Here is a 23384-nt window from a genome sequence, read left to right as displayed (position 1 = left end):
CAGACACCCATCACTCTTATTTTTAGCTCTGAGTTTCCTTCACGAGAACAGTGGCCTGTGTCTTCGAGTTCCAGAGGGCGCCCAGATATGGTTCATGATTCATATGCAGGTACTCTGCATTGATTTCCAGGAAGGTCAGGGGACTGAGAGCCGGGAAAAATGATTTTAGGTGTAAAATCCTTCCTTGCTTTTGTTCCTGTTCCCACCACTTGATCAGAAATGCACAATCCACAAATTGATCCCTGTGTGCCAAAGGCGATTGGCAAATACAAAACCCAGGCGATATGGTTCTCCAAGGGCCTTGCAGCTGGTGTGGGGGGAACGACACTCAGGGCTTTGGTCACAAGCTATTTTCAGCCTCTGATAGCAGTTGTGTTACTCATGTCTCATTCACCCCCTCCCCTCAGCCTCCCTCCCCTTCCCTGAACCGCAGGCCAAGGCTGGTGACGGCCCCCATGTATTTAAAGCAGACGTGAGCCCCTTTATGCAGCTGAGCCGACAGAGATCACACAGACAGGTGAGTGGAGCGAAGGGCATCAGGCCTGGGGGTGGGCTGGCCTGGGGGCGCGTTGGGACTAGGAAGGGTCCATAGAGTAAGGGTGTGTTTCATAGAGTAAGTGTGTATTTCTTTCAAGCGCCACCAGCCACTCTGGTTCTGTGTAAGGAGGCTCAAGTTATGCTCGATTCTGGGGTAAACCCAGTTGTCTAGAACACTCCTCAAAGGGTGATTAGCATTTGAGGGTGCAAGGAAAGCTCACAGAGAATGAGTAAGGGATCATTTTTGGTCTAAAACGACTTTGATGGAATAATGTTTCTTATTGTCTTAGTCAAAAGGCATTCATTCTAGTCCTAGGATCACATAATGAATGACGTGTGACTTTGAGAAAGTTCCTGCCCTTAGGGTCTTGGTCTCCTCTGCCAGGATCAATATGGATGTGGTGACATTTTCCTAAACTGTAAAGCCCTGCACAAAGTGGTTAAATAGACACGATACAGCAGAAGCCACCTTTCCAATGCTTAGAATACAAGGATCTGTTCTTTTTCAAAAGGTGTGAGTGAGGGACTCAGACTTCTACAGTTCACCTTATCCTCTCTTGCACTTTGGTAAAACTCAAAAGAGTCATTGATTTAAAACTGATTTTATATCCCAAGGATGTTCAGCAACAGACTTGCTCTTAATCATTTGAAACTACTCAAAACAAGCCCCCCCAAAAGACACGTCTGTGTTGAAAATCCATTAAAAGTTCTGTTTACTGGAAGATCATTCCCAGCTGGGGCTTGAGGGGTGATTCCCAATGTTTCCTCTAGATTTCAGTACAGGATTCTGTTGTTACTGTTGTTGTTACATCCCAGTGAATGACAGGCATGAGTGTGACTGAGAATGAGAAACGAGTGAAAACGCTGCTCAAGGATCAGAGCCACCGCCTCTAAATCCTGTTCCCTTCACTGAGCCAAGGTGGTGACTCCTCAAGAAGGAAGGGTTGGCGAACAAGTCTGAGGACCCCTGTCTCCGCAGTACAATTTACAATTCATTGCCATTGATGAGCTTGTACTGGCCGTCTCCTGAATGCAAGGAAAGGTGGGCATCAATACAAAAAGGGCAGGAAAATGGGGAAAACCTATGTCCTCAGTTTATAATATTTTGGGGATTGAACTGCAACACTGGGTATATTCAGTTCATCGCAATGCATATAAAACTTCTTTACGACCCAGAAAATGTCAGAGACTCTTCTGGCTTGACTTCGGTTCCATTCTAAACAACTCAGTCCTTAAAACAAGCCCTGCCTGTTGGTAGGGGTACAGGTGACCCCCAGGCTCAGAATCCTCTCAAACGGGCAGACAGGTGCCCTGCAGCCCCTCACACAAGTCATCCACTGGAGATGGAGGAGGAAGGGGACTGGGGGGCAGAGAAGGAGAAGGAAAGAGTGAGCAGGATCTTTCAACAGGCAAATTGCTACAGTCCTCCTGGAAGACGAGGAGACAGACTCGGGAGAATACAAATTCAGAAATCCTGGGGGGCTTCCTTGGTGGTCCAGTGGTTAAGAATTTGCTTTCCAGTGCAGGGAGTGTGGGTTTGATCCATGACTGGGGATCTAAGATTCCACATGCCACTGGGCAACTAAAACGGTGCCAGCCTGCATGCTGCAAAGAGCCAGTGTGGCCAAAAAAAAAAAAAAAGTTTATGTTTAAAAAAAAAAAGAAAGAAATTCTTCGAACTTGAAAAAGGAAATAGAAACAAATGAAGAGCCTCAGCCATAGAGGCAGTTCAAATTCTAGCTTTGAATATCACTTCTCTGAGTTTCCATTTCTGAACAGTAAAAATTAAAGTTAGGCCACCTATCCCAAGGGCATTTGTTAGAAGCAAATGGAATAAAGTATGAGAAAGTAGTCTGTAAGCTTAGTAAAACTGTACAAATAATCAAGGCCTTGGAGAAAAGGCACAGGGCCAAACCCCATGGGCTGCAAGAGGATTTCCTGCTAAGTACAAGTGTGTTAGTTGCTCAGTTGTGTCCGACTCTTTGTGACCCCCATGGACTGTAGTCTGCCAGGCTCCTCTGTCCATGGAATTCTCCAAGAAAGAATACTGGAGTGGGTTGCCGTTCCCTTCTACAGGGGATCTTCCCATCCCAGGAATTGAACCCGGGTCTCCTGCATGTGCAGGCAGATTCTTTACCATCTGAGCCACTACAAGTGTGATGATAGAGGTCGGAGCAAATAACAAGCTGACCAAGAGTTAGATGATTAACGTGTTTTACAAGAGGAAGGATGCAGACAAGGAATATAATACACAGGAAATAGAACTCCTGAGGCAGGCAGACTTCCAATTATAAGTGTGCCACTCAGATTTTCAGGAGTACTATATCCAAGAGCTGGACTTCACAGCCAAAGAGAAATGGGATGCCTTCAACTGTGAAGAATCGCAGTTATTCACTACAATGAAGGGAAGCGGGAGAAGAGACAATCATTGTCTTATTTTGGGGGCCAAAGAAGACAGAAGCTTCTCTGAGCCTGACCAGCGACCTTATCATGGGCAAGGGGAAGGATCATGATTTGTCGGTTGTTTACTGCCCTGCGCAGGTGTGGAACACAGGTAGCCAAAAGTCACCAAAAGTCCTGCAAGACATCATTCTTCAGAGCAAGTAATGAAACTTCAAAGAAGCAAAGTAATCACTCAGGGTCACATGGCTAGGAAGTGGCTGAACAGGCTGCAAACTAAGGTGCAACGTGGTCTTTAAAAACAAATTATAAAGGTCAAGAGAGAACCAAGCGAGTTTCTGAGAGTAACAGTCGGCCACATCTCAGAGACGATTCCAGAATAGATAGAATATGACCCGTGCGCTACAGCCTTAGTTTGAGGGACAGGTGTGTCTACTCTGTCTGAATTTTAAAAGAGCTGTGTGTATTTTTGTACTGGGATTAAGTGACCTATGCTCTCCAGACTTTGAGAAAGGGCCTCTGGAAGGGGGACTTCATGTATCTCCTCAGAAGCTTAGCAGGAAGCTGCCGACCTTGCGTGTCCTACCCAGGGGGAGCCACGGTCTCCCTGGGCCACGGGCACTCTGTTTGGGTTCACTGCTTCCCTTCCAAGTCCAGAGCACCAGCAAGGTCAGCGGGTATTAGGCACCAGAACTGCCCAAGTGAGGAAGTGGCTGCCCCAGGGCACAGGCTCAGGACCCTGCCAACGTGCTGTCCCTGCTGCCAGGCTTCATCTGTTCTTGGGTACAGCACACTCTGAAGGCTGAGAAACAGAGTGGGTTCACAGTCTGAACAGAAGAGCCATGGAGAAGGAGTGGGAAAGATTTATTTAAGAAAACGTATTTTAGGGTCTTTCCTGGTAGCCCAGTGGCTAAGGCTCTGGTGCTCCCAGTGCCGGGGGCCCAGGTTCAACCCCTGACTGGGGAACTAGATCCCACATGCCGTAACTAAAGATCTCGCATGCTGCAACAAAGATCGAAGACCTGGCTCAGCCTAATAAATACATTTTTAAAAAAGAAAAGAAAATGGATTTTAAAACTGGAGACTAAAAACACTAACAGTAATAATGAAAGCAACTAAAATTATTAAACACCCGCTATGTGTAAGCATTTATATATAGTATCTTTGCTATTACTGCTGTCTTATTTAACCAAAAACAACCTTCTAAGAAAAGCCTTCTCATCCTCTCTTTATGTACATGATGACATTGAGCTCAAAGATTTTGAGTACTTTGCCCACAGTTGAATAGATAGTGCTTCTTGAACCCTGGTTTGGTTCTTTCCAAAGCCCTTGTTTTCCCACATTATCTGTTTTACCTGGATGAAAAAACTAAAGAGGCAGTGTTTAAGAGGAAATACCTCTGGGCAGCTTCTCTGCCAGGTGAGGTTCCAGTCACCAATTAGATTCCTAAATCTGTCTCAGGAAGTACCCTTGAAAGGGCTTCACCACATTGCAGCCACTTGGCCATCCAGCCCAAGCTAAGTCAAGAGGAAGAAAGAACTCTCTAGTCCCAAGGGAGCCCTTTCCATGTGTGAGGAGCACTGACTCTAGGAAAGTCCTTTATTTTACTAAATTGAATTCCATCGCCCCGTTACTCCCACCCATGAGTACTCTCTCTGCCCCACAGAGAGATGACAGGTCGGTAAGACCCCAGTTCCCATCACCTGTGAAGTTTGGTTAATGGAGTTGCTGACTCTGGACCCCTCTCCAGTGTGTTGTAAGCAGGGACATGGGGCACAGAACCAGCTTCCACGGGGTTTGACTTGTGGTTCTGCTGCTTACTAGCTATGGGACTTCAGCCAAGTCACTTTAGCTTTCTGTGCCTCGGTTTTCTCATCTACAAAATGGGAATCACAACATTTGCTCTACAGGGCTGTTGTATTAAAAGTAGTAATATATAAAGTAACTGACACTCAGTAAACAATAAGTAGTAGCTAAGGTTAACAGAAGAACACAGCTTCGGAGTTAGAGCCGCCTAAGTTCCAACCTAGCCATGTGACACAAACTAGCCAAGTACGGCCAGAACCACTAGCCACTGAGCAATGTAATTTCCCCAAGATTCCTTGTCTCTGTCTCTAAAGTGAATGTTGTAAGCACCTATCTTGAAGAGTGGCTGTAAAGATTAAATGAGATTTGCCACAGGGCCTGGTCCAAGGGCCAGGCTCCAGATAATTTGACTCAACAACACGATTATATTAGTACTGATTATCACTTAGATTCCAGATATGTGTTTCTAGGATCCAAATCTTTGCTTCAGTCAGTGCAGACAATTTAACTCACTATGTGGAATCAGGCCTCTAACAGAACAACCAACACTGAGATGAAAAGAGCATTGTCACTGGCGGTGTCTGCTCAAAGCCCGTGGCCTGGTTCTTTAATGGACCCCTAATAAAGAAAAAACAGAATCACTGAGCACCTATTTTATCTACCCCACCCACTTTTGCCCTAAGGTATCACCTTTCAGCTCTATAAGAAAGAAGAAAGTGAAGTCGCTCAGTCGTGTCCAACTCTTTGCGACCCCATAGACTGTAGCCTACCAGGCTCCTCCGTCCATGGGATTTTCCAGGCAAGAGTACTGGAGTGGGTTGCCATCTCCTTCTCCATTCAGCTCTATAGTTGGTAGTTTAAAAAAAGAAAAAGCAAGTATTGAATTAGGAAGAATGTGCCCAAAATACACAGTACAGCAATATTTTAAAAAATTAAGATAGATATGTGAACAACTTAGAGTTATTGCAGGACTCATCAGCTTTCACATTTTATAATACTCTGCAATTTCACTCACTCAAACAACTACCATCCTCCCCAAAATAGTGAAATAGATGAGATTATCATGCCTGTTTTAGAGAGAGACATTAACGTTCAGAGAGCCTGCATGGCTTTCCCAGATCACACAGCTTCGAAAAGGCCAGGCAGAACTAGAACTCTGGCCTCCTGCATCTGGCTTACTCTCTTCTCCAGTCCCCACAATAGTGCATTCCAGTATAATCTCTTCCACAGCATTATTCATTAAGAAATCCATACAGGTAGCTCTCACTGGGAACTGGGTATTCAGCAGTCTGGAGTCCACCCTCTCCCTAGTTGACATGGCAGGGTCTGGCATTCTCTTTCATCCTCCTAAATCCCGGACTGTCTCCCATTTTAATCCTGACTCACAGACAAGACCATCTCTGGGACTGGCCCAGGGAGTAGCGCCAGGTGATGTGATGGAGACTCTGATCCAGGTGACAAATGGGGCTGAGTGACGGGCAAGCCTATATTTGGTATCCCACCTTCAGTGACCCTTGCCTGTGCCAGGCAATGCTGATAAACAAGTGGCCCATCCCTTGGACCTTGCCAGAGTAAACTTGCACTCCAGGCCTGGCTCAGGGAATGTTGAGACACAGGAATTCCAAAGCCATGCGAGAGGCTGAGGTTAGGTATGTAACCCAAGACCTAAAGGTTCTTTCAAATCATAGTGACTTAATTAGCAGATGGTTATTCAGGTTGAATAACCTGAAATAAAGTGAGTAACAATGACTTGCCATTGAACAGCTTCTCAATGCTGCTTTAAATTCCATCATCTTTCCATGACCTTCACAAGGATCCTGTGAGGAAAGTGCAGGATATAACATTGTCATTTTTCACCCACTTTCAAGGCCGCAAGGTCAAGATTAAAGCCCGTGTCTTCCCATTCAGGCTGCTTCACAACGCACACTGCCATTTGGCCTTGAGCATCCAAAGAAGAAATCAGAGATGTCTCTTGCATTAAGCCCCCATAGCTACACTTCCATCTTTAGAAGTGGACCTGAGCACCTGTTTAATTGAATGCTTATGGATTTCTATTTTGTGTCCTGACATCTTGATAAATGTATGTCAGATATTTATGATCACTTAAAAACAACCTCTGCAGGCTCCATTACCTTGTGAATAGCTATTATCTGTAATCTTATACTTACTTTGAAAAGTACCATGTGTAGACAACTGCTGAACACACACACACACACACACAATCCCCCTAAAAGGCATCTCTGTCTCCCATTAAATTGCAAGACATGCCAATGAAATCTCCATTGAAGATGTGAAATGAGAAATTTGACCTGGGGTTGTTTTCATTGAAATTTTTCATGTCATTAATTTCACAAGTCACATTTCTAGATATGTATTACATTTCTTCTCTATTTTATATTATGTTGAAACTCAGGATCAAAATGAACATGAGCAAAATTACATGATTCTACCCTTTTCCAAAAATGTATCATCTTTAGTCAGAGAAGGATGGATCTTGGAAAAAGAAGTTGGCTAAAATATTACCCCCAAATGTCTACTTTTTATGCCTCATCTTGTGTATACATGAGGTTGCAATATTAAAAGTCTATTCTGTCCCTGAAAGTAAAGTATAAACAATTTGAGCTCTTTCAGGGTGTTTTAAGATCACAAAGCCTTTCTGTGTGCTCTTTTCTCTGCCTGAAATGTCCTTTTTCCTTTTCTCTGTCTGGTAAACTCTTTGTGATGTTTTCTGTGATCCTCTAACAACTCACTGCTTTCTTCCCCAATCTAAATGTAGGTAAGTGGCTAAGTCATTTCCTCCTTTAAATTTGCATGCTGCTGCTGCTGCTGCTAAGTCACTTCAGTCGTGTCCGACTCATCCCAAAAGACTCTTTTCTGGTACAGAGTATGCTGGTTCTTGCCTATCTTCCTAGATATTTTCCTAGAATGTAGGCTTCTCAAGGCTAGGGAATGGGACACAAAGTACCCATCTTTATAAGCTTTCTCCTCCTTGATTCCCTCACCAAGAAATTAGTGCAGTGTCTGACACATGACAGAAAGTGAAAGGTGAAAGTGAATTCGCTCAGTCATGTCCGACTCTTTGCAACCTCATGGACTATACAGCCCATGGAATTCTCCAGGCCAGAATACTGGAGTGGGTAGCCTTTCCCTTCTCCAGGGGATCATCCTAACCCAGGGATCGAACCCAGGTCTCCTGCATTGTGGGAGAATTCTTTAGCAGCTGAGCCACAAGGGAAGCCCAAGAATACTGAAGAGGGTAGCTTATCCCTTTCTCCAGAGGATCTTCCCAACCTAGGAATTGAACTGGGTCTCCTGCATTGCAGGCGGATTCGTTACCAACTGAGTTATTAGGGAAGCCCAATACATGACACATGATACATTGACACATGATAGGTGGTAGTAAACGCATGGTGATTAAATGAATGAATGAATGAATGCAGATTTGACCCCAAGGCTTTCAACTAAAAATCCATTATTCTTGCCACTATATTGAACAACCTGAACTATAGAAATAGCACTAAAGGTTTCCTTTTTAAAAAACATTTTGGGGAATTTCCTGGAGGAGTGGTTAGGGGAATTCCCAGGTGGCTCAGTGGGTAAAGAATCCACCTGCAATGCAGGAGACGTGGGTTCAGTCCCCAGGTTAGGAAGATCCCTTGGAGGAGGGCAAGGCAACCCACTCCAGTATTCTTGCCTGGAGGATCCCACGGAGAGAGGAGCCTGGCACGGCTACCAGTCTATGGGTCACAAAGAGTCAGGCATGACTGAAGCAACCGAGCATGCATGCCAGTGGTTAGGACTTGGCGCTTTCACTGCTAAGGGCTCAGGGTTCAATCCTTGGTTGGGGAATTCAGAGCCCACAAGCCTCATGGTGTGGCTATATTTTCTAAGATTTTATTGGATAAAAAGAAGAGCTTGTTTCTCTGAGAGGAAGGGTAGGTTTCTGGCTAACCTAACCCGTTGTTGGAAGAAAGGAAAGCTCCTTGTAAAGCATTTAGATGGAGAGTTTCCCTTTTGTCCTAGTATTGGGTTCCATGATCTGTTTGCTATTTGCCTTCTGTTTCTTAGCAAAACCTGTCTCTGTTATGAGGCTGGAAGACACAATCCATACCAGGTGACTCAGGAGCTTTAGTGTTAATCGCCAACTATTATAAGAAGGTGACTGGCTTCCTGGAAGGGAAGCAGAAAGTCGAAGCAGCCACTTGGAATGGTCTGATAGTGCTTGGTGCCAATGACAAGATGACACACCAGAATTCTTACAAACCAAAGGATCCCAGAGAAAATTCAGGCCCCAGGACTGACAGGATTTCAGAGATCTCACTGAGCATGGATAGCTTAGTTTAGTTCTGCTCTGGGGAAACTGAAAACTGGATTCATTCTTATACACTGTATACATTCTTATACATTCTGTGTCTACAGAAGGAAAGAGGAAAAAAAATTCTTGATGTCTCTCCTAGCCTGGTATCTCTGAAACATAGTTCTCTAGTGAGGGGACAAGGGTGGCCTGGGGCTGGCTGTCAGCAGCTCCTGGCAACGGAAGGTGCTTAAAGGATGTGGGCAGACTCACAGGAACATCACCTGGCTCCTGGAATCACACCTGTCCCTGAGAGCAGTGATAAGTACCTTCTTGCACATCCTCTAAACAACACTGTGAAGCAGCAAAGAAAAGAAGGACTCTCTTCATAGCACAGGTGGGAAAACAGATATAAAGAGACCCTATGAAGTTCATTTCCATGCACACGGCAAGTTGCTGGTAGCCCTAATGGCAGGAGGTAGGTTTCCAAACCACTGATCTAGTGTGGTGCCAACATAGCTCATTACCTGGGCAATGATATTTCTTAAAAAGGAATTAATGGGTAGATGAAATGAATCTGAAGAGAGTTTTAAAATATTACATATGTATTTGTATTTTTATCAGGGCTTTCCAGGTGGCACCAGTGGTAAAGAACCTGCCTACCAATTCAGGAGACCTAAGAGATGTGGGTTCGATCCCTGGGTGGGGAAGATTCCCTGGAGGAGGGCACGGCAACCCACTCCAGTATTCTTGCCTGGAGAATCTCGTGGACAGAGAAGCCTAGTGGAATACAGTCCATGGGATCGCACAGAGTCAGACATGACTGAAGTGACTCAGCACACACGCATGACTGGCGAAGGCTTTGCTAACCAAAGGGTGGTTCACTCCTAGCAGCATCAGCTCATCCTGGAGTCTGAGACACGCAGAACTTCCTCCCCTCCTCAGATCAACCAAAGCAGAATCTGCATCTTAGCAAGACCCAAGGTGACTCAAAAAACACTTAGCTAGATAAGATATGGTTTTCATAGGTTGTTCCCACTTCTGATGGAACAGTTTTAAAAACATCTAGATGGAAGAAAATAACAATACTGAATATTTGCATACAATTTCAGATACACAAAACCAGTTTATCCATTCTGAGAACCCTGTGAGGTACACAGGAAGAGGGACTATTAATTTTTAACAAAAGAGGAAACTGACACCCACAGTAGCAAAGTGACTGGCTCAGAGCTTGCTCTAAGTGTCTGAGCTTATCCGCTGACTTACACACAGTAACCATTTGCTGAATGAATGAATGAACCACCAACAAACTGGGGCTTGATCCTGGTCTGCAGGCCACAGGACTACTAAGGATTGGTTCTTTTTTTTTGAAGTATAGTTGATTTACAATGTGTTACTTTCTGCTGCACAGCAAAATGAATCCATTATAAATATATCCACTCTTTTTAAGATTCTTTTCCCATACAGGTCATTACAGAGTATCGAGTGGTGTTCCCTGTGTTATACAGTAGGTCCTTATCAGTTATCTATTTTATATACAGTAGTGTGTATATGCGGAGAAGGCAGTGGCACCCCACTCCAGTACTTTGCCTGGAAAATCCCATGGACGGAGGAGCGTGGTAGGCTGCAGTCCACGGGGTCGCTAAGAGTTGGACATGACTGAGAGACTTCACTTTCACTTTTCACTTTCATGCCTTGGAGAAGGAAATGGCAACCCACTCCAGTGTTCTTGCCTGGAGAATCCCAGGGATGGGGGAGCCTGGTGGCTGCCGTCTGTGGGGTCACACAGAGTCGGACACGACTGAAGTGACTTAGCAGCAGCAGCAGCAATGTGTATATGTCAACCATGATTGGTTCACTCTGGAGGCCACCTAAACTGAGGGTATTTGCTTTATATCCTGCTAGATTTGACCTTGATCAGAGAGTCTTCAAGATGCCAAACTGGGGTGGAGGAGCGAAATGCGGAGCCTGCGAAAAGACCGTCTACCACGCAGAAGAAATCCAGTGCAATGGGAGGAGTTTCCACAAGACCTGTTTCCACTGCAGTGAGTTGGATGTGAACACCATGACAGTCCCTCAGCATACCAAGGGCACACCAGAGCTCACCCTTAGCCACAGATACTGTGTATCAGCCGTTCTCAGCGGATGGCCCCGGGACCCAACGCATTAGCATCCCGGGACCTTGTTAGGACTACCACGCTGGGGAATGGCCTAAAGAAGGGACGGTGCTCTCCTAAGCACCCCTTCTCCAACCACGTGCCCGGCTCAGAGGCAGTTTCCCTGCAGCTCAGAATCAGAACAAGCTCCCAGTGGTGAAAACCCTGACCCCGTGGCGATATTTACAAAGTGTGACTTGGCAGAGAAAGGAAGTCATCACTTATCTGCAGCCAGGCTGGACTTGGCTCAATGGGTTGTTCCCACAGGCCAGCAGTCGCTGAAGCCAGCTGCGATGGGCCTTTCCTAAGAAAAAACCAGTGTCAGGTGAGGGGACAGCAGGGGCTGATTCTGGAAGGGTCAGAAAGGGAAGAATTTGGGACACCATCAACTTGACAAGGGGAATCTTTACCGTCCCCTGTTGGACACAGTTTCACAAATGTCAAAACTAGGGGGACATTTAAGACTCTGCGGTCCACCCAGGAGTCAGGCTCTGCCCAACTCATGTGACTCTGGACAAGTGATTTCTCATGTCTAAGCCCGGGTCACAGGCACCTGCCAACAGAGCCAGGAGCAGAGTCTGTACCTTCAAATCCCAGTCTAGTCTCCTCAACCCGACTGCCTTCTAGTAGGAGAGCAGTTCTGTTTTGGGCACTTACCTTCTTTGCTTCCCTCCAGTAGGTCTGGCTTAAGGGTTAGTCTTACTTGACATTTGGCAGACGCTCTCCCCGCCTAGTGCTCCATCCATCCCCATGTCTTACCCAGCAGCCACAAGGCATCACGCTGCCTCAAACTGTTTCAAACAGAACTTCAAAGGTAGTGCTCCATCTGTTAGGGCATAGAGACCCTTCATCCTCCAGTAACAGTAATGTTTTATCTGCTCCAGAAGTTTTCATTATCCTGTACCTCTTACAACATACATAATTCTCACTGAGGAACAGGGGAAAATGCTGCTGTGAGTGATTGGATTGGCAAATCTACCAATGTTTTAGGTTTTAATGATGGGTAGTTAATTTTAAGTCATCATACACATCCAGCAGATTCACCATTATCATCACAATTATCCAGAAGTCATTGCTCAAGAGGATTTATTCCATAACCCTCTGACTTCTGTCCAAAATAGCTAATGTTCTTTTAAAAGAGTAGGGATAAGAAATATTGGAAAGAACATTGGAATTGGAGTAAAAATGACTAGGGTTTGAGTCTGAACCCTGCCATGCACTGTAACTGTGACCACGTAAGTCATTTCACCATGGTGAGCCTCAATTTCCCCATTTACAAAACAGACATGGTTATACCAGCCACACAAGTTATAAGAAGAAAGCTGGGGTTCTTCACCTGAAGTCCAGTTCTCTAGGCCTTTATTCTCCTTCCATCAACTTGGATATCTGAGTGGGAGCAGGCAATGATAGCGATGCTTTCCATGGTGAGGGGTGTCTTGTCCTTCCCAGGAAGCAGGAAGATGCCCTTTTTAATGGACCGTGTAGAAAGGATGCAAGCATTTACATCCCTTTCAACCCTTGAATATTCTCCTTAGAACTCGCGGGTGGGATGGGGATCTGAGCAGGTTTCAGCAGTGGTGGACAGAAGATTCTGGAGCATGTTTTTCTATAGTTTCATCACAGGACTGATCTGTCCATAGGTCACTCTGTAATTGCTGGAAATAGAGGCAAAGTCTACCTTAGTCTGTCCCTTGGCCAGTGTTCTCCAAACTTCTAGACAAATCTTAATCCTCCCTACCAGCGCTATCCAAAAAAACTATAATGCAAGCCACATATAGAAAATTTTTCTAGTAACTCTATTTTTAAAAACATAAAAAGAAACAGGTGAAAATTTTAAACATTCAACCCAACATATAAAAAATAATAATTTCAACGTGTCATCAATACACACATTATTAATTCATGTGGTGGGCAGGTGGCTATGGTATTGCACAGCACAACTCTGCTGCGCCTGGGGGTGAAGGTTGGTCAGAAGCTAGGGAGTGGCTACAGAATTGTTTAGGACAAGACAGGGGCCAGGAAGTCCTGGAGTGATGGAAATGAGCACTGGAGTAGGGTCAAAGGGATCCGAGGCTGGCTCTGAAATTTACTGCTGTGTAATACTTCACTTTCACTTTTCACTTTCATGTATTGGAGAAGGAAATGGCAACCCACTACAGTGTTCTTGCCTGGAGAATCCCAGGGACGGGGGAGCCTGGTAGGCTGCCGTCTATGGGGTCGAACAGAGTCGGACACGACTGAAGCGACTTAGTAGTAGTAGTAGTAGTAATCACGGACAAGTCACTGATATTCATGCATGCATGCATGCATCAATTCACTCACTTATTCACTCAACAAATGTTTACAGAGGACTAACTTTGGACTAGGCTCTGTGCTGTGTTCTGGGGATATTAAAATAGTTTTTACCTCAAAGAACTCAGTCTCTAACATTATAAATATTCAACAAGTTGTTCTGGAGATTAGGAATGACAGCGATAAGAAGGGCAAAGATAGATATATACTTAATATGCTGAAATATAAGGCATTTCCCCCCAAAATTATTCCTCACAAAAAGGGTTCACCTTGGCTTCAAAGCCTTATAAAGTCTCTCATGCTACAGGACAGTCTCTCAGTTTATTTAAAAATTTTTAATTAGAAAATTTAACACACATAATATTGACATAATTGTTTACTGAACTCCCGTATGCCTGTTTCTCCAGCCACATAAGCACCGACCTCTGGCCAACCCCACCTCTTCTACCACCGTATCTTCTCTCTCTCTCGTATTCAATTACTTACTTTAAAAAAAAAAAAATTACCATTTGAGAAAGGCATATTAGCTTGAAACAATCTCATTAAACGTTGGATTGCTTATAGAGGTCACTTAATGGAACTGGTTTTCTAAAAAGGAGGCAAACAAATTGAATGCACATGTATTATTATTCCTGGGGATATGACCTCACTCTTATAAGCACTGCATATCACCGTAAACAGTCTTTAAGGCTCCTCATTACAACGCGATACAGCAAGGTATTAAGCTGTGGAAATCCTATATGCTTTTAAAGCCGCCCTAATTTTATTGTTATTAGGTACTTCTTGTTGAGACACACAAGGTGACAGCCTCCTGCTCGAGGAGACAGGGTTGCCTCTCAGATACAGACAGACGTGGGGATGAGCTGCTCTGGGGAGCTGAGTCAGCTGCCTCAGGAAGACACTGTTGAGAAGGGAGATGTTGAAGGTGAAGATGCAGAGAAATAATTTGGATGCAATTTGTTTCCTGAATTTGTGTAAGATTAGAAAAAAGCTAATGTCTCCAAAGCAATGTATTTTATATTTTCTATTTATATTATTAAATATTATAAGTGGGTATTTGACATTTTCATTTACATCCTTAAACATTTATTTATTCAAGTTGACAAAAACTTTTCTATTAATTGAAAATGTTAATTAATAGAAGATTTTCTGTGAATCTTCTTTTTGGAAAAATAGTCTTATGTACTATGTATAATATATGTAATAACTATACTAATGTAAAGTATCGCCCATAGTTTATATTAGGTGATATACAGTGACTTGAGTCAATGGAAGCCTAAGAGCAGGTCTACCCTTTCATTACATCCCCTCCTTCCAGCACTGGATCAAAAGTAGTCTCAGCAAGAATTATCTCCCTGAATATCACAGTGCCCTTCAGAGTCCATTTTAAATAGAGAAACTGCTCAGTGCTGATTCTGATGTGATTAAGAAAAAAATAAGTTCCTCCCCTGCCTCACTCCCTGCTTACCCCCACACATAAACACTCACACTTCCCGATGTCATTTGGGGTGAGACGCTCAAGGACAACTACTCTTAGTTGGTCTGAGACCACACACTGGGTTCCAGTCCTGCTTGCCACCTCTTTCTAGCTGGGCACTGGTGAAAACAGGACTTCCCTTCTCTGTGCTCCCATTTCCTCATCTGTGAAACAGGACTGTCTTGGAAACCTATGTCTCAGGGCAGATGCACAGGTCAGGAATCAAAGTCATGTACTTGGCTTGGGGGGCCCCTCGTGCTCGGCTCCTTGGTCCTTGGCAAGGGGGCCCCTTGCACTAGAGGCGCAGGGAAGGAGGGAAGAATCGCGGCCCTAACTCCCAGACCCTCCTTTCCCTGGCAGTGGCCTGCAGGAAGGCGCTGGACAGCACCACGGTGGCAGCTCACGAGTCAGAGATCTACTGTAAGGTCTGCTACGGGCGCCGGTATGGCCCCAAAGGGATCGGGTATGGACAAGGCGCTGGCTGCCTCAGCACGGACACAGGCGAACACCTGGGACTCCAGTTCCAACAGTGAGTTACTGCCCCGCTTCTCCCTGCCAGTAAAAGCCCCAGCTCTCAGGGTAGGTCATTCTGTTCCCATGGCAACGTTTTCTGGAGATGGGAGAATGAACCCCATTGTTGACTTGCCAACAACAGAATACTCAGTCTGACCAAGTTCTAACAATGTGTCATCTCTCTGAAGACACTCTTTAAATTATCTGTCTTTCTAAAGGGCAATTACTTTTACACCATAGCTCTTGGTTTGCATGTCAAGAGAAAACCCAGAATGTACAGATGTCCTATTGTTTGACCTTTGCAAAACCGCATGGAGTCTCTTTCCTTCCCCTTTGAGTATTTCTGTGTAAATTACATATAGACGGCAGGGACGCAATGGCCCTTCTCTGTGTGTTTGTCGCTGAAAGATCTCTCCCCTTGGGTTGTAAGATGACTAATGTCTGCATTGTAGGGGGGAGTGGGTCTGTGGGGATGGACTGTGCTGAGTAAACAATCAATTATGACTGTTCTGCGGGTCTCCTAGCTGCCCTGTCTGTTACCAGCACAGTGCTGAGGTTTCCCTAGCATTATCCTAGGGAAGCAGGGATTTCACACTGTGCCACCTCCATCTACCAGTCTGTTCTACTTGATGATCGTGCTGACCTCCAGCCTAAAACTGAGTATACAGACTGACAGTCACCGGCCTGCAGCTGCTATCTGGCCAGCTGGTACCCGGGCTCAGCTCTGCAGTGGGACTGGCAGAAAGGCCCAGCCCAGTGGAGGCAGTGTCCCCCAGAGATCAGTGATAGCATCTGAAGAGTCATCTGGTCCCTTTCAAAGAGCGCAGCCCATGGTAGAGCCTGTAAAAGTACAGGGATGTGTGATTTGTCATTTAAATTTTTCTCATCACTCAACTCCAACTGGAGATGCTATTTAAAAAAGAAAGATGCTACCAGCTGCAATCTCTGCTTCACATTACCCAAAGCTCACTTTTCTATGCTAGGGCTTTTTCTGGGGTGCTGCACAGACAGAAAGAGAGTCTGGAGACCTGGCTTTCATCCCAGCCTCACCAGTTATGAGCTGCTGACCTTGGACAGTTACTCCTCTGGCCCTTACTCTCCAGCTTCTCCTACCTACTTTAGAGGGTTATGATGAGACTCAAACAATAAATGTGCAAGGAAACACCAAAAGATAAGGAAACGCAGGGTTATTATTGTGCCTCTATCTGAGACATGGCTCTCAAGAGGGCAGGTGACCTTTGGATGCAGGGTGACAATCTGAATTGTGACAAGGAATGCATCAGCTCATTGGACTATGGTTTGTTTAGTATCAACTGTCAAGATGCTATCTTGCCTTGTAATATTTTTACTCATTTTGGAAAGCAGACCTGTGGGTTTCCAGATGGTACAGATAACCCTAAATATGCAATCAGGATAATAACACAACAATAGCAATAATACAAGCTACATACATGGAACATTTGCTAAGTGCTTTACAACAGAAAGGAAAGATGTAAATGAATTCTGGCTCACATTCATTAGCCCTTACAGCATGCCAGGCAGGTGCTGGTCTAAGTGCTTTAGTTATCTGGCCTCATTAAACCTTCTCAACAGTGAGCCAGGCACTGTAACTATTCCCACTCTCAGATGAGGAGTCTAAGGCACAGAGAAGTTTAGTAACTTGCTCAAGGTCACACAGCTCATACTATTTGCCAAGGGAAGTCTATAGGTTTCATTCGTTTGTCTATTTCCACCAGGTCCCCAAAGCAGGCACGTTCAGCCACCACCAGCAGCAACCCTTCCAAGTTTGCGAAGTTTGGAGAATCGGAGAAGTGCCCTCGATGCGGAAAGTCGGTCTATGCTGCTGAGAAGGTGATGGGAGGTGGTAAGGTAAGGACTTCCACAGGAGCCAGATGGGGATGTGCCCGCCTCCACCCCGTGGGCTGGGAGGAATGAGAGGGGGAGGCAGACCCTCCTTAGCTCCCAGGAGCCACTTAGGAGCTACTCATTCTCACCTGCCTTCCTGGACTGTGACGGTCACCCTGCAGTGCCCTAGGAAACCGGAACTAGTAGAATTTGATGCAATATACATTAACTCACTGGAGGGAAGGCACCTAGCTAGGAGCTCTGGAGATACAAAGATACACAAGCTCCCTTGTCTTCAGTGTCCACAATCCTTCCAGAAAAGTGTCAGTTCTGGAAGCTGAGGCCACTGCATAACTCAGCCTGCTATTGGCGCCACACTGATGCACACAGCAAACACCCCACAGCAGCTAGAAGTATCCTCATTCAGAAACGTTGTGGCAACAGGGAGAGTCCTCAACATCTGAGACAGTAACCCACACTTGTCCACAAGCTCCAGTTTCAGGCCTGAAGCCAGGGTGTTCACCCAACGATTTGAGCCTGAAGACAGACAAAGATCCTGTTTATACTAACCAGGGGGAGGAAGGCCACAGAGAGTGTCTGACTCCAAATATAGGGACTGTCTCCACCCCAGGACTGGCCACTTAAATACAGGTGAGGACCCTGGGCTGTGCATGGGAGACATGCAGATACCCAGAAGGCAGGCAATCTTCTGGGTCATCTAAGCCACACAACTTTCTTCCATCAGAAATACAAGGAGAGTACCAAAAAGACTACAAATAACAAATGCTGGAGGGGGTGTGGAGAGAAGGGAACTCTCCTGCACTGTTGGTGGGAATGTAAATTGGTACAGCCACTATGAGAAACAGTAGGGAAGTTCCTTAAAAAACTAAAAATAGAGTTATCATATGACCCCACAATCCCACTCCTGGGCATATGTCAGAAAAGATGAAAACTCTTCATTCGAAAAGATACATCCGCCCCAAAGTTTATTGCAGCACTATTTATAATAGCTAAGACACAGAAGCGACATAAACGTCTACCAACACAGGAATGGATAACAAATGTACACACACACAATGGAATACTACTCAGACATCTAGTGAAATGATGCCATTTGCAGCACCATGGATAGACCTAGAGATTATCACACTAAGTCAGAAAGAGAAGGGCAAGGATCAGAGGATATCACTTACGTGCGGAATCTAAAAAAATGTTATAGACGAACTCACTTACAAAACAGAAATAGACTCACAGACACAGAAAACAAACCTCTGGTTACCAAAGGGGAAGGGTGGGGAGGGATAAATTAGGAGTTTGTGGTTAACAGACAGGCACTACTATATATAAAATAGTTAAATAACAAGGACCTACCTGTATAAACAACAAGGGAACTATATTCCGTATCTCATAACTTATAATGGAAAATAATCTGAAAAAGAACACACACACACACACACGTGTATCACTTTGCTGCATACCTGAAACCAACACTGGAAATCAACTTGCTCCAATAAAAAAAGAGGAGGTACAGAGAGTTAAAAATGAGGCTGAATTCCCTAGATGATGGCCCATTTCTTCGCCTTTCTTTTTTCATTTTATATTCAGTATGTTACCCACTGCCTCAAGTCCAAGTTCCCCTCTCTCCAGTTTATTTTTTGATCTTCTAGAAAGAGGAATCCCTCTTCTATTTAGTCTGTTCTGAAGGGATATATATGAAAATCACTTTGATAAATCCAGCTTTAGGGGTCCTAAGAATCACAGGCCAATTTTCTGTATCTCATTTTCCTCAAATCCCTGGAAAAATGATTCTGGGAGCCAAATAGTTGGGTCAATGATTAAGACAAGGGCACTCCTTTATATGTCAGGGGACTTAACAAGGAAGCAAATGCTCTGCCTGCCCTATTAAATATCCAACTGTCCTGCTCTCCTGTGCCCCACAGCCTTGGCACAAGACCTGTTTTCGCTGCGCCATCTGTGGGAAGAGTCTAGAGTCCACAAACGTCACTGACAAAGATGGGGAACTTTACTGCAAAGGTGAGTGGTTCCAGAGACTCTCCTGAGATGTTTTCTCAGGGAGGGTCCTTGGGAGGGAAACCTGTGTCTCTGCTGAGAGGCCTGTGCCTGCCTAGAGGCGTAGCTTCTCATCCTGATCCAGGTTTGGGCTCCCAGGATGCAGGGCAAAGCCAGCCACTGGATGGAAAGTAACCTTCCGCTTGACCCACCTCTGGCCCCCCTCCACAGCAGCATGTGGGGGGACCTGATACTTTACAGATGCTCAGGGAAGTTGAGGGCAGCTGGGCACCTGGCAGGAGGGAGGCCAAGGAGGCAGCAGTGTCCTGACTGGCCTTGGAAGGGGCCTCAGGTCTGGACTTATCACATTCCCTTCCCAAAACCTGAATGCTCTGTCCACATGACTGGCAGATAGGGGTGATGGGAGGTTGGGGAGGATGAACTCTGTTTGGCCTCTGCTGAATTCATCAAGACACACCTGTCTCCTCCCTCCCCCCTTCCTTCCTGACATGTCCGGTTCTGAAGTTGCACGTCACTTAGTGATCACACAGAACTGACAAGCTGGTTTGCCTTCTGGTCCTCACAGGTCTGCCCCAAACTGCCTCCACCATCCCTCTGTCTTGCAGAGAGGAAGAGAGGCTTAGCTCCTTCCTGACGCCGAGAAGAAGGGGGATGCTTTAGGGCCGTGGCACTGTCCTCAGAGCCTCTCCTAGCCCTATTCTGCTTCTCCGGAGGCAGGGTCCCCTCACCCTTTTCACCCAATGATGGGTTCTCAGGATCTCTGAATGTGTGTGTTAGAGTTGGGGAGGGGGGAGAGGGTGGACATTGCTAACCAAGACTGCAGGTGGCCCGGCTTCTCCCAGCATGAGACCGGGTGGAAGCTGATGCAGCAACTGACAGGGACAGCCTGCTCCCGGTAGTAGAGCATACAGAGGGTCCTCAGCATTCACGGGCCAGAAACCTCTAACATGCTGCGGCAGCTGGTAGGGAGATCAACCTGCAGAGAAGTATGAATAACTGCATTCCCAAGTGCTGCGCCACACAGTGCAGGGCACCAGGGGAGACAGTGGTCCAGGAAAGCGTTCTTAGAAGAGAGAAGCTTCCTCTGGCTTTGGGAAGGGGTGTCCCAGAACAGGAACAGTGAGTGCAGAGGCACCGAGGCTGGGACATTGTGGCTCATTCTAGGCAGTGTGTACCTGGAGTGCAGGGAGGGAGGCAGGAGGCGGGGGGTGCTGGGCAAGCAACTGGCAGCCAGATTATGGGGACTCAAGAGAAAATGTCTCTGAACACACTTAGGAGAGTGCAAAGGCGCATAAACAGTTTTATAAGCAGATATAAAATACAATTCAATTTGTTTAAAAGGTAACTTATAAACACATTTATCAAAAGGATGCCTGGGAGAAAAAAAAAAAAAAAAAGGACGCTTGACCCAGGTAAAATAACTGTGCTCAGATACAGGGAACTGAAATAATGGTGCTGACCGGCCCATCCTCCCCTGTCCCCTTCTTTCTCTCGTCCGCAGTGTGCTATGCCAAAAACTTCGGCCCTACAGGTATTGGGTTTGGGGGCCTTACACACCAAGTGGAAAAGAAAGATTGAAGCGTGCACCGTGTCTCAGGTCTCTCACCAGCCTAAAGCATTTCCCAAGTAATCCTGCCCAGATGGAAACCCCTTCCCAACCTCCTCTCATCGCTGGCTGAACGGTATCTCTCCTCAGAAGCGATCACAGTCTTCACCCGAAGTTAGAAGAGCTCTTCGGAAGAAAATTATTAACAGTCAAGTCCAAAACAAAATGCTTTATTATTTATGATACCTGGGGGTGGGAGAGACCAGAAATAAAAATTAAGTGACACCTTGTATGTCTCTGGATCTTTTCTTTCAAATAAGGGGACATTTTCAAAAAAAAAAAAAGTTTTTTAACAAGTTGTGCAGAGGATGTTGGTGTCAGCTGAGGAGTGAGGAGGAGGAGGAGGAGGCAACAGGCAGAGGGAAGCAGTCTTCTAGAATCTGTCAGCTAAGCTTCTTTCTAGTTAGCACGAATGGAGAAGAAAGTAGGGGGTCCCCGAGGAAACAGACAACGTGGCAGTGAATTCTAAAAGGAATATCAAACTAATCAAGACCTCATCCTTTTCTCCTTACCACGGGCTTTGCAATATTACACATTCGTGAAGACTCAGACATGGCAACAAAATGTGGAGTCTGCTTCTGTGGTAAACACAACATGAGCATGATTTTCTTTCATTCCAGAGCAATTCCCTAATGTTTAGAAATTTTCTTAAAACTTCTCCTGTCGAACTGCCAGCCTCACAAATGAAATGCAGCCATTTAAAAATATCTGCCTCTGCCTCCTCAGCAAGACCTTGGCGGCTCAAGCGGGTGTATTTTCTCACCTCCTCTTTTAACAATCACAGCATTTCTACCACTACCATGAAATTCTCAATTCTTTGCAGCAAATGAAAATCTATTGACAAAAATTATGGAACATGAGACTAAACTGTAGGGCTTTCTGTGCTCCAAGACCCAAGGAGATGTTTTTAAAATGAGCATTTGTTCAGGGCTGCATACTTGCTGTCATGGACAAAGCCCTGCACTGACCTCATTCAGTTCAGTTCAGTCGCTCAGTCATGTCCGACTCTTTGCAACCCCATGGACTGCAGCACGCCAGGCTTCCCTGTCCATCACCAACTCCCAGAGCTTGCTCAAAGTCATGTCCATCGAGTCGGTGATGCCATCCAGCCATCTCATCCTCTGTCATCCCCTTCTTCTCGTGCCTTCAATCTTTCCCAGCATCAGGGTCTTTTCCAATAATTCAGTTCTTCACATCAGGTGGTCAAAGTATTGGAGCTTCAGCTTCAGCATCAGTCCTTCCAATAAATATCCAGGACTGATTTCCTTTAGGATGGACTGGTTGGATCTCCTTGCAGTCCAAGGGATTCTCAAGAGTCTTCTCCAACACCATGGTTCAAAAGCATCAATTCTTCAGTGCTCAGCTCTCACATCCATACATGACTACTGGGAAAGCCATAGCTTTGACTAGATGGACCTTTGTTGGCAAAGTAATGTCTCTGCTTTTTTATTATGCTGTCTAGGCTGGTCATAACTTTTCCTCCAAGGAGTAAGCATCTTTTAATTTCATGGCTGAAGTCACCATCTGCAGTGATTTTGGAGTCCAAAAAAATAAAGTCTCTCACTATTTTCATTGTTTCCCCATCTATCAAGTGATGGGATCGGGTGCCATGATCTTAGTTTTTTGAATGTTGAGTTTTAAGCCAGCTTTTCATAATACTGACTTCATTATTTACCTATTTATCTATTTTCTGACGTTCAAAATGCAAATACATTTAACCACTTTGTTTGATTGGCATAAATAGAATGGTTCAGGAAGAAGAAAGAAAAACAGCCGGCAGGGGTTGCATCCCATTACACTTTCAAACAAGTGATACACAAGTATGCTTCACTCACCCAGAGATTCTTGCTGGGGTGATTCAGCCACTGAGTTCCGTTCAAATAGCCTGAGGATAGATATATTATACATTCCAAATTCTCTGGGAAGGACGCCCAGGACAGTGTATTTTTGATTTGGAAACTTTTTTCCAGAGTTCCCATCATTGTCAATCAAACAATAATGCCAGTGATGAACTGAATTAATTAAACCAAATTCTCTTTAATCGGAAGTGACGTTAAAAGCCATACACTACCTTGGCCCTTCACTAGGAGGTCCCCCATACCAGGGACTTCCAGGTTTGCTGAGGGGTGACACACACATGAATGTTTACCAGACAATGCAACCTTCTCCTCCACTGCAGTGCAGTTACCAGCATCTCCATCCATCCACCTGGGAGACTGAAAGCTAAATGTAATTAGCCTCCAATTAAAATTTTAGAAAAAATTAAAAAAAAAAAAAAAAGCAAAAACTTCAGTCATCCTTAGCTCTGCCCTGACATCCTTCCTTGCCTCATTCCCCAAGCCTCATCCTTCCTTGCCTCATTCCCCAAGCCTCCCTGATTCTACTTCAAAATGTCCCTAGAATACACCTCCTCTATCCCCATTCTTT

The 23384-nt window shown here is 45.2% G+C and overlaps 1 protein-coding gene across 3 annotated transcripts; it reads left to right on the top strand.

Moving 5' to 3' along the window:
* Window positions 1–488: 488 nt before the first annotated feature.
* Window positions 489–21189, top strand: CSRP3 (cysteine and glycine rich protein 3). Of its 3 annotated transcripts, none has more exons than XM_086385174.1 (7): window positions 489–517; window positions 1457–1579; window positions 10943–11082; window positions 15323–15491; window positions 17212–17344; window positions 19261–19354; window positions 20853–21189. In XM_086385174.1, exons 2-7 carry the CDS (start codon window positions 1542–1544, stop codon window positions 20927–20929), a joined length of 651 nt encoding a protein of 216 aa, XP_086241300.1. In that variant the 5' UTR covers window positions 489–517; window positions 1457–1541; the 3' UTR covers window positions 20930–21189. The 3 variants fall into 3 exon arrangements, with proteins under 3 accessions (XP_086241300.1, XP_086241301.1, XP_086241302.1); XM_086385175.1 differs by having other exon boundaries at window positions 1354–1579; XM_086385176.1 differs by lacking the exon at window positions 1457–1579.
* Window positions 21190–23384: the final 2195 nt, after the last annotated feature.

Source organism: Bos grunniens, chromosome 29, assembly GCF_055505025.1.
Source record: "Bos grunniens cultivar Pamir isolate PY7600 chromosome 29, Bosgru_T2T1.0, whole genome shotgun sequence".
Classification (NCBI taxonomy): Eukaryota; Metazoa; Chordata; class Mammalia; order Artiodactyla; family Bovidae; genus Bos; species Bos grunniens.
The sequence above is the reverse complement of the archived record's forward strand: the minus strand, read 5'-3'. Positions and strand labels throughout refer to the sequence as shown.